The sequence below is a fragment of the Coregonus lavaretus genome (genome assembly GCF_964263955.1).
Source record: "Coregonus lavaretus genome assembly, contig: HAP1_SCAFFOLD_4782, whole genome shotgun sequence".
In the NCBI taxonomy this organism is placed as follows: Eukaryota; Metazoa; Chordata; class Actinopteri; order Salmoniformes; family Salmonidae; genus Coregonus; species Coregonus lavaretus.
This window is the reverse complement of record NW_028161942.1, coordinates 572-12,640: the sequence shown is the minus strand read 5'-3', so window position 1 is coordinate 12,640 and position 12,069 is coordinate 572. Positions and strand designations below refer to the sequence as shown.

At 44.3% G+C, this 12,069-nt stretch overlaps 1 protein-coding gene across 1 annotated transcript; it reads right to left on the bottom strand.

Annotated features, from left to right (window-relative positions):
• Positions 1 to 743: 743 nt before the first annotated feature.
• LOC311119823 (acyl-coenzyme A diphosphatase NUDT19-like) lies at positions 744 to 10,725 on the bottom strand. Its single transcript, XM_084194482.1, has 3 exons — positions 9,836 to 10,725; positions 9,459 to 9,666; positions 744 to 1,732 (listed from the first exon to the last, which is right to left on the bottom strand). Exons 1-3 carry the CDS (start codon positions 10,619 to 10,621, stop codon positions 1,512 to 1,514), a joined length of 1,215 nt encoding a protein of 404 aa, XP_084050608.1. The 5' UTR covers positions 10,622 to 10,725; the 3' UTR covers positions 744 to 1,511.
• Positions 10,726 to 12,069: the final 1,344 nt, after the last annotated feature.

Genomic DNA, 12,069 nt, shown 5'->3' with positions numbered 1-12,069 from the left:
GGCCGGTACAGGTCAACACATGGTCATCAGAGGGCTAGGGGAAACCACCAGCAAGGCCTTAGCAGCAGGCCGGTACAGGTCAACACATGGCCATCAGAGGGCTGATGGAAATACTATGCATGCCAGTCTCTCTTGGCTAAGAGTTGAGGAGGGGCTGATGTAAATACTATGCATGCCAGTCTCTCTTGGCTAAGAGTTGAGGAGGGACTGATGTAAATACTATGCATGCCAGTCTCTCTTGGCTAAGAGTTGAGGAGGGGCTGATGTAAATACTATGCATGCCAGTCTCTCTTGGCTAAGAGTTGAGGAGGGGCTGATGTAAATACTATGCATGCCAGTCTCTCTTGGCTAAGAGTTGAGGAGGGGCTGATGTAAATACTATGCATGCCAGTCTCTCTTGGCTAAGAGTTGAGGAGGGGCTGATGTAAATACTATGCATGCCAGTCTCTCTTGGCTAAGAGTTGAGGAGGGACTGATGTAAATACTATGCATGCCAGTCTCTCTTGGCTAAGAGTTGAGGAGGGGCTGATGTTAATACTATGCATGCCAGTCTCTCTTGGCTAAGAGTTGAGGAGGGGCTGATGTAAATACTATGCATGCCAGTCTCTCTTGGCTAAGAGTTGAGGAGGGGCTGATGTAAATACTATGCATGCCAGTCTCTCTTGGCTAAGAGTTGAGGAGGGGCTGATGTAAATACTATGCATGCCAGTCTCTCTTGGCTAAGAGTTGAGGAGGGGCTGATGTAAATACTATGCATGCCAGTCTCTCTTGGTTGAGGAGAGACTGACTGCATCACTTTTTAATAAGAAACATTAATGTGTTGAAAACCCCAAATTGTTTGAATAGTCAACTTACACACACACACAGCTCTGACACACACACTTACCCCACCAGACATGCCACCAGGGGTCTTTTCACAGTCCCCAAATCCAGAACAAATTCAAGAAAGCGTACAGTATTATATAGAGCCATTATTGCATGGAACTCCGTTCCATCTCATATTGCTCAAATAAACAGCAAACCTGGTTTCAAAAAACAGATAAAGCAACACCTCACGACACAACGCCTCTCCCCTATTTGACCTAGATAGTTTGTGTGTATGCATTGATATGTAGGCTACGAGGTGTAGTTCTGTCCTTGAGCTGTTCTTGTCTATTAATGTTCTGTATTATGTCATGTTTCATGTTCTGTGTGGACCCCAGGAAGAGTAGCTGCTGCTTTCGCAACATCTAATGGAGATCCTAATAAAATACCAAAATACATGGGTCACATCACAAATGGCACCGTATTCCCTATATAGTGCACTACTTTTGACCAGTACTTTGTGTATCTCTGCTCAAAAGTAGTGCACTATGTAGGGAATAGGGTGCCATTTGAGTCTCAACCCATCTCTCAGAGCTGGCTGCTGGTTCTGGTTGTCAGGCTGGACCGTGTGAAGGGCAGCAGGTGGTTGTGTCAGGGCTGGTTCTGGTTGTCAGGCTGGACCGTGTGAAGGGCAGCAGGTGGTTGTATCAGAGCTGGCTGCTGGTTCTGGTTGTCAGGCTGGACCGTGTGAAGGGCAGCAGGTGGTTGTATCTGGGTGTGATGGTGATGACAGCAGCAGCAGTGTAGGGGTCCAGGGATATGATACGGTGCAGTGCTGAGCTGCTCTGATGCATCTCATCAAGGCTCTGGTCTGTGTTCAGGGTCACATTCATCTGACATGACCCCTCTTCTGGGTACAGCTCGTCACCTGGTAAGTGGAGGAGACAAACACACACACACACACACACACACACACACACACACACACAGTAAAGTTATCATCCGCCAATGACCATATCAAATCAGATTGACAGTTTTGACTTCACATGAGAAAAAAACACCTAAATTCCAACTGGAGAGTATTATAACTAACAAAAAAAACACAATTGCTGATGCAGAGACTTAGACATGATCATCCTGATGCAGAGACTTAGACATGATCATCCTAATGCAGAGACAGACATGATCATCCTAATGCAGAGACTTAGACATGATCATCCTAATGCAGAGACTTCGACATGATCATCCTGATGCAGAGACTTAGACATGATCATCCTAATGCAGAGACTTAGACATGATCATCCTAATGCAGAGACTTCGACATGATCATCCTAATGCAGAGACTTCGACATGATCATCCTGATGCTGAGACTTCGACGTGATCGTCCTGATGCAGAGACTTAGACATGATCATCCTGATGCAGAGACTTAGACATGATCATCCTAATGCAGAGACTTCGACATGATCATCCTGATGCTGAGACTTCGACATGATCATCCTGATGCTGAGACTTCGACATGATCATACTGATGCAGAGACTTCGACGTGATCGTCCTGATGCAGAGACTTAGACATGATCATCCTAATGCAGAGACTTAGACATGATCATCCTAATGCAGAGACTTCGACATGATCATCCTGATGCTGAGACTTCGACATGATCATACTGATGCTGAGACTTCGACATGATCATACTGATGCTGAGACTTCGACATGATCGTCCTGATGCTGAGACTTCGACATGATCATCCTGATGCAGAGACTTCGACATGATCGTCCTGATGCAGAGACTTAGACATGATCATCCTGATGCAGAGACTTAGACATGATCATCCTAATGCAGAGACTTCGACATGATCATCCTGATGCTGAGACTTCGACATGATCATACTGATGCTGAGACTTCGACATGATCGTCCTGGTGCAGAGACTTCGACGTGATCGTCCTGATGCAGAGACTTAGAGATGATCATCCGAATGCAGAGACTTAGACATGATCATCCTAATGCAGAGACTTCGACATGATCATCCTGATGCTGAGACTTCGACATGATCATACTGATGCTGAGACTTCGACATGATCATCCTGATGCAGAGACTTAGACATGATCGTCCTGATGCAGAGACTTAGACATGATCGTCCTGATGCAGAGACTTAGACATGATCATCCTAATGCAGAGACTTCGACATGATCATCCTGATGCAGAGACTTCGACATGATCATACTGATGCTGAGACTTCGACATGATCATCCTGATGCTGAGACTTCGACGTGATCATCCTGGTGCTGAGACTTCGACATGATCGTCCTGATGCAGAGACTTCGACATGATCATCCTGATGCAGAGACTTAGACATGATCATCCTGATGCAGAGACTTAGACATGATCATCCTAATGCAGAGACTTCGACATGATCATCCTGATGCTGAGACTTCGACATGATCATACTGATGCTGAGACTTCGACATGATCATCCTGATGCAGAGACTTAGACATGATCGTCCTGATGCAGAGACTTAGACATGATCGTCCTGATGCAGAGACTTAGACATGATCATCCTAATGCAGAGACTTCGACATGATCATCCTGATGCAGAGACTTCGACATGATCATACTGATGCTGAGACTTCGACGTGATCATCCTGATGCTGAGACTTCGACGTGATCATCCTGGTGCTGAGACTTCGACATGATCGTCCTGATGCAGAGACTTCGACATGATCATCCTGATGCAGAGACTTAGACATGATCATCCTGATGCAGAGACTTAGACATGATCATCCTAATGCAGAGACTTCGACATGATCATCCTGATGCTGAGACTTCGACATGATCATACTGATGCTGAGACTTCGACATGATCGTCCTGATGCAGAGACTTCGACATGATCATCCTGATGCAGAGACTTAGACATGATCATCCTGATGCAGAGACTTAAACATGATAATCCTGATGCAGAGACTTCGACATGATCATCCTAATGCAGAGACTTAAACATGATCATCCTAATGCAGAGACTTAAACATGATCATCCTAATGCAGAGACTTAAACATGATCATCCTGATGCAGAGACTTAAACATGATCATCCTAATGCAGAGACTTAGACATGATAATATTGAACAAGACAGGGACAGTTCTTGCAAACCAACTCAAAAGTTCCAAAATGTGCAGGGTAATATCAAATATTTTTATAACTAAACCAAGATAGACCACAGCCTGTCGTTTCCAACGGGAACAAACAGGGCATAGTGGGCAGAACAAGCAAAGAGGTGGGGCAGAGCCAAGCATGAGTTAGCAAGATCCTATTGGCGCATTCTAGCATGAATCTGCATATTTCCGTTAGGGAACGCCCACTTTGTGAAGTGCGCATGTGCAATAACTCAATTCGCCTTTGCACTCCTTCTAAACAACGCAGATTTTTCACAACTTTTGCAAAGGGTAAAGTCTACAAAACTTAGTCCACTCTGTTCATAACAGATTCTAGTTTTGGGATCAAATGTTTCATCCCAGACCAAATATACCTTTAGAACATTATATAGCTCAGTATAAAACCCAACCATGAACCCCAACCATCTGAAATACAATCATTCTTAGATAATATCCAAAGTTATCTAGATAACAGGAAACTAGATGGACCACTCACGACAGAGGAATTCAGGAAATGCCCAACAACAAATCACCTGGATCTGATGGTTACCCTGCAGAATTCTACAAACACTTCCGGCCTACAATATCATCAATATTCACCAAGATGGCTGCACAACTGAAAACACTCCAATCCATTACAACTCATTTCAATACGGTTTTGCTCAAACCCAATAAGGACCCTACTCTCTACTCAAATTACCGGACAATAAGCCTTAGCTATAAGATTGGAACCAGTAATTGCATCTCTAATCCACCCAGATCAAACCACCTTCATTAAAAGGCAGGTAATCTAGCAACAACATGCGCCGCCAATTCAATCTGATAACAATTACAAAAAAAAGACAACCTGAGTCAACTGGAAGTTCGTATCTGCCATGTTGGAGAAATTTGGTTTCACAGAAGTCATTCATCCAATGGATTGGAACTCACCCACAGCCTCAGTACAACTCACCCACAGCCTCAGTAGAACTCACCCACAGCCTCAGTAGAACTCACCCACAGCCTCAGTAGAACTCACCCACAGCCTCAGTAGAACTCACCCACAGCCTCAGTAGAACACACCCACAGCCTCAGTACAACTCACCCACAGCCTCAGTACAACTCACCCACAGCCTCAGTACAACTCACCCACAGCCTCAGTAGAACTCACCCACAGCCTCAGTAGAACACACCCACAGCCTCAGTACAACTCACCCACAGCCTCAGTACAACTCACCCACAGCCTCAGTACAACTCACCCACAGCCTCAGTACAACTCACCCACAGCCTCAGTACAACTCACCCACAGCCTCAGTACAACTCACCCACAGCCTCAGTAGAACTCACCCACAGCCTCAGTAGAACTCACCCACAGCCTCAGTACAACTCACCCACAGCCTCAGTAGAACTCACCCACAGCCTCAGTAGAACTCACCCACAGCCTCAGTAGAACTCACCCACAGCCTCAGTAGAACTCACCCACAGCCTCAGTAGAACTCACCCACAGCCTCAGTAGAACTCACCCACAGCCTCAGTAGAACTCACCCACAGCCTCAGTAGAACTCACCCACAGCCTCAGTAGAACTCACCCACAGCCTCAGTAATCAATAATGGCTCAATTCACAAGGCTTCATGCTTCACAGGGGAACTAGACAAGGCCGTTCCCTCTCTACTAGGGGTGTGTCCACATGGCCATAGTCCCATTCCTAACCGTATCCGTAAATTGACAGTTGATAGTCGGATCGGATGATACTCGTGATCGTTATTATGCCTAAGTAGATATTGGCAAAATACCTCCCTGCCCATTCTCACAGCCCAAAACAGCTGCATGTTAGGAGCGGCATGTGGAGGGGTGTGTTTACACTACCAGTCAAAGGTTTGGACACACTGACTCATTCAAGGGTTTTTCTTTATTTTTACTATTTTCTACATTGTAGAATAATAGTGAAGACATCAAAACTATGAAATAATACATATGGAATCATGTAGTAACCAAAAAAGTGTTAAACAAATCAAAATAGATTTGAGATTCTTCAAACAGCCACCCTTTGCCTTGATGACAGCTTGCACACTCTTGGCATTCTCTCAACCAGCTTCACCTGGAATGCTTTTCCAACAGTCTTGAAGGAGTTCCCACATATGCTGAGCACTTGTTGGCTGCTTTTCCTTCACTCTGCGGTCCGATTCATCCCAAACCATCTCAATTGGGATGAGGTCGGGTGATTGTGGAGGCCAGGTCATCTGATGCAGCACTCCATCACTCTCCTTCTTGGTAAAATAGCCCTTTGATGATGGCGACGAATATGTAGTGAGGGCCAGCCAACAAGAGCGTACAGGTCACAATGGTGGGTAGTATATGGGGCTTTGGTGACAAAACGGATGGCACTGTGATAGACTACATCCAATTTGCTGAGTAGAGTGTTGGAGGCTATTTTGTAAATGACATCGCTGAAGTCAAGGATCGGTAGGATAGACAGTTTTACGAGAGCATTTTTGGCAGCATGAGTGAAGAAGGCTTTGTTGCGAAATAGGAAGCCGTTTCTAGATCTAACTTTTGATTGGAGATGCTTAATGTGAGTCTGGAAGGAGAGTTTAGTCTAACCAGACACCTAGGTATTTGTAGTTGTCCACATACTCTAGGTCAGACCTGCCGAGAGTAGTGATTCTAGTCGGGTGGGCGGGTGCCAGCAGCGTTCGGTTGAAGAGCATGCATTTAGTTTTACTAGTGTTTAAGAGCAGTTGGAGGCTACTGAAGGAGTGTTGTATGGCATTGAAGCTTGTTTGGAGGTTTGTTAACACAGTGTCCAATGAAGGGCCAGATGTATACAAAATGGTGTCGTCCGCATAGAGGTGGATCCGAGCGTCACCAGCAGCAAGAGCGACATCATTTGATATACACAGAAAATAGAGTCGGCCCGAGAATTGAACCCTGTGGCACCCCCATAGAGACGGCCAGAGGTCCAGACAACAGGCCCTCTGATTTGATACATTGAACTCTATCTGAGAAGTAGTTGGTGAACCAGGCGAGGCAGTCATTTGAGAAACCAAGGCTATTTAGTCTGCCAATAAGAATGCGGTGGTTGACAGAGTCGAAAGCCTTGGCCAGGTCGATGATGAAGACGGCTGCACAGTACTATCTTTTATCGATCGCAGTTATAATATCGTTTAGGACCTTGAGCGTGGCTGAGGTGCACCCATGAACAGCTCGGAAACCAGATTGCATAGCGGAGAAGGTACGGTGGGATTCGAATTGGAAGGTGATCTGTTTGTTAACTTGGCTTTCAAATACTTTCAAATACTTGGGCACGTTGCAGTGGAGGGTGCAGAGCTGGTGGCCGGGGTAGTGGTAGCCAGGTGGAAAGCATGGCCAGCCGTAGCAAAATGCTTGTTGAAATTCTCGATTATTGTAGATTTGTCTGTGGTGACAGTGTTTCCTAGCCTCAGTGCAGTGGGCAGTTGGGCAGTCTTATTTTCCATGGACTTTACAGTGTCCCAAAACTTTTGGGAGATAGTGCTACAGGATGCAAATTTCTGTTTGAAAAAGCTATCCTTTGCTTTCCTAACTGATTGTGTATATTGGTTCCTGACTTCCCTAAAAAGTTGCATATCGCGGGGGCTGTTCGATGCTAATGCAGTACGCCACAGGATGTTTTTGTGCTGGTCAAGGGCAGTCAAGTCTGAGGAGAACCAGGGGCTGTATCTGTTCTTAGTTCTGAATTTTTTGAATGGGGCATGCTTATTTAAGATTGAGAGGAAAGCTCTTTTAAAGAACAACCAGGCATCCTCTACTGACGGAATGAGGTCAATATCCATCCAGGATACCCGGGCCAGGTCAATTAGAAAGGCCTGCTCGCTAAAGTGTTTTAGGGAGCGTTTGACAGTGATGAGGGGTGGTCGTTTGACCGTGGACCCATTACGGACGCAGGCAATCTGAGTTATCATAAGGTCTGGTGAACAGCAGTAGGAGAGTTCGGAGGTAGTTCGGGGGTTGCTATAGCACTAGCGAGCAAGAGGCCACGGCTAGCGTGTGCTAGCGGGCCGGGGCTAGCAGATGGGTCTTCGTGGTCGACGTCGTAAAGGGAAGCCTGTTGTAACCACATCAGACGATTTCGTCGGCAGACCAGTCGTGTTGGATCGAATGGTGCAGACTGGCCGATAATATTAATAATATAATATGCCATTTAGCAGACGCTTTTATCCAAAGCGACTTACAGTCATGTGCGCATAACTTTTTGTGTATGGGTGGTCCGGGGGATCGAACCCACTACCCTGGCGTTACAAGCGCCGTGCTCTACCAGCTGAGCTACAGAGGACCACGGCTAGAGCTGGCTGGTATGTAGTGCAGGCCACGGATAATGGTGAAAAACCGCTAACGGTGGCTAATAGCAAGTAGCTGGTTAGCTGGCTACTCCCGTCCGGTAGACAGAGAGGTAGATAGCCGGGATATGGGCCTGGCTCGAGGCTAGCTCACGGCTAACTGATGCTTGCTTCTGGGGCAGTGGTGATCAGCCAAACAGCAACATCCATTCGGTACGGCTAGCTAGTTGCGATCCGGTGTTAATGTCCAGTGATTCAGGTATTCCGACAGAAAAATCTGATGTCCTGGGTGAAAACCGCTAACGGTGGCTAATAGCAAGTAGCTAGTTAGCTGGCTAGCTAGTTTCAACTGGAAATTCTAGATAAAAGGTAAGTCAATAATAGAATCCGTTCCACATTGAGTGAGGCGGGTTGCAGGAAAGTATATTTTGTAGAAGGATGAAAAGTGTGATAGGGAAATATGTACGAAAAAAAAAAACTGCCTATTTACACAGACACACAACAAAGAACGTGACCGCACTGCTACGCCATTATTTTGATTCCCATGACTCGATTCCCAACCACTTCAATGGCGAAGTCAATTAGTTAAAAATAATCATTTAATAGAATCTATTCAAATGAATCAAATAAGTCACTCAATTTTATTTCCGATTTTTTTTGTTGTTGATTTTTTGAGACAGAAATGTGAAGCGGGGCATCAGTTATACAGAACATCTCATTTGTTACAACACTCTACTTTTCTTATTAGCACTCATTTCTCTGACAGCTGCTTTATTGAGGAGAGTTGAAGTCCAATGACTGTGATATGTGGTTGTCTTTCAGAGCTACGTTAAGTTGAGAGAACTGACTGTGATATGTGGTTGTCTTTCAGAGCTACGTTAAGTTGAGAGAACTGACTGTGATATGTGGTTGTCTTTCAGAGCTACGTTAAGTTGAGAGAACTGACTGTGATATGTGGTTGTCTTTCAGAGCTACGTTAAGTTGAGAGAACTGACTGTGATATGTGGTTGTCTTTCAGAGCTACGTTAAGTTGAGAGAACTGACTGTGATATGTGGTTGTCTTTCAGAGCTACGTTAAGTTGAGAGAACTGACTGTGATATGTGGTTGTCTTTCAGAGCTACGATAAGTTGAGAGAACTGACTGTAAGTTCCTCTGAATAAGAGCGTCTGCTAAATGACCTTAATGTAAAGGTAAACCCTAACCTGGGAGGAGTGATATGTAGTAGTTGTCTGACACCATGCGGATAGGGAGCCACTGTTCACAGCCCTCTGACGCTCTCCGTCTGGAGAAGCTGTGGAGGTCCTGCAGGGAGGGGAACCGGCACATACGGCTGAGATCATAGAACTGTGGTGGGGCTATCCACATCTCTCTGGCCTGGTAGCTGTGGAGGATCTCTGAGGGGGTGGACCACTGAGAGAGGGGAGGAGAGAGAGGGAGAGGGGTTTAGGTTAGACTAAGATTTATGAACAGTTTACAACAATGTTATGAACTGATGAATACATAATGAATGAATACAGTCGCATAACACTTTGAACATCACAATAAAATACACTTTCACCCTACTAAACTATGGTATCACCTTAAAGTGCACAATTTCCTTCTCGTCTTGTAGGGTGTGAGGTGGTGTTTCTTGCAAGCAGCAAATGTAGAAGGCTGTGTCGTACCTCCGCTCTTTTCCATACACGCCAGTAGGGGTCAGCCAGTTACCCCATTCATGCAGAGCCCAGATGTTGGGTAGACACTCCAGCTCCCTGCACATTCTGATGAAGTTAGAGGGGTTGTCGTTTACCAGCACTCTCCATTTAGCCAATTCACTCTCGTCACAGACATCGGCTATTCTGGTTAATTCGGGCTGACTGTCTCTCTTGTTCCCGATGCCGTTAAGTAAAGTACTCTCTTCTTCTTTCGGCACGACTAGAAGTACACCCGACTCCTCGAAAGTTTCCCTCACCGCACAGATGCGAAATGCGACGTCACCTGGAATGGGAGAACCCAGTTTCTTTCTGTCGGTGGCGAAGATCGGAGGTCTCGTCTCTGGCGGCTGCTTCACAAATCCGAGTCCAAAATTCGGTGAGCGCTGAAAAGATTTAAAAAGATCAAGCCATTCACTTGAGAAATCCGACGAATCCACCAGACCGCCGGGAAAGACGTACGCGTTCGGCATGAAGCCACTTGTACCGCTTCGTTTCAGCAACAACACGTTATAGTCGAAGGCTAACTTGTCAGGCAAGCCGGAGTGCCCACTGACCCCAGAGGGGCCTTTACCGATACACCTTGTCATACTATCTACAGTGACTTTATGTCTCGTACCAGCAGCTAGTATGACCGTCGCGGCCTCCTTCCAGTGTCTCAGAGCCGTATTCATTCCTTTGATCGTTTTATTCTCTCATTTCCAATAATGTTATTCGAAAGGAAAAGTCCGCGTCACCGCTGTCAAATGTTATTGTTTTGATGTGTCGTCATAGGAGCAGGAAGGTCAAGGGCGTAGAAGAAGAACCATGTTTCCGGTGTCTTCTGCTACTACGCTTAGGGCGCCACCTACTGTTATGGATGACTGATAAAGACCGGAAAGATCTAACATCGCAGTTCATGATGGTGATAATAATATTATATAATATAATATAATAATAATAATATGCCATTTAGCAGACGCTTTTATCCAAAGCGACTTACAGTCATTTAGCAGTTTTAAAGATAATTTCCTGCAATGCTATGCATTTAGCCATGGCTAATATGGTATTGGGACCACCCATACTACAAATTTATGCACACATGACTGTAAGTCGCTTTGGATAAAAGCGTCTGCTAAATGGCATATTATTATTATTTAATTATTTTTGCGTTAACTTAATAACAAAATCAATACTGTTAAATTAATTGTTTTGGTAATTTTAAATTCCCCTGACTGTTCAGCGTTTATTTTGATGATTGTTAGTTCTCAAAGATTAAAAAAAAAAAAAAAAAAGTCCATTATCTTTTCTACATACTTTATATTAGTTTTTTGCTGTTTAAGTTTACAATGAAAGAGTATTTCCATTCAGAAAATGTATTATATATAGTACCAGTCAAAAGTTTGGACTCATTCAAGGGTTTTTCTTTATTTTTACTATTTTCTACATTGTAGAATAATAGCGAAGACATCAAAACCACAAAATAACACATATGGAATCATGTAGTAACCAAAAAAGTGTTAAACAAATCAAAATTTATTTTAGATTTTAGATTCTACAAAGTAGCCACTCCTTGCCCTGATGACAGCCCCGCAAAGTGGGGTGAAGGTTAGGGATGAGGAAAGTGATTGATGTTTGTGGTTAGTATATATTTTTTTGCAAACATATACTGTACATTTTTTATAAGATGACAAATGAATTGATTTGTGGGATTGAATTACAATTGAAGGGTATTCCCAGTGCTCTTAGAGCTGAGCAAGAACTAATCAAAACACAACAACTCACTATCTACTTTTCGATAAGAGAAGAGGTTCTGAAACGTTGAATTAAGTCGTATAACATCTACATTCAGTAGGCAGCGTAAGATTAACCGTGTCCCTAGGTTCAACTGGCAGCTGGTGGACCAGATATAAGACAACAAGGGACAAATATGTAAATTATTTTTAACTTGTCAAAATAACTATACAATTAAAACCATAGATACAGATAATAGAGCAGTGCTTGAACAGCGCAACATGAGGGATTTTAAACACTGTAGAGGACAATATAAAATATAGAACATTCTAAAACGTACCCTGTATTACAAATAATGACATCATTTTGGTTTATCTCTTATGTTCTCTCTGTGCAAGTACAAGTACAA

Coding starts and splice junctions, on each gene's coding strand:
- LOC311119823 (XM_084194482.1), bottom strand. CDS start 10,621: ATGAATACGGCTCTGAGACACTGGAAGGAGGCCGCGACGGTCATACTA. Junction 9,667..9,835: donor AGGAAATTGTGCACTTTAAG/GTGATACCATAG, acceptor CCCCTCTCTCAG/TGGTCCACCCCCTCAGAGAT. Junction 1,733..9,458: donor CTACATATCACTCCTCCCAG/GTTAGGGTTTAC, acceptor TCCACTTACCAG/GTGACGAGCTGTACCCAGAA.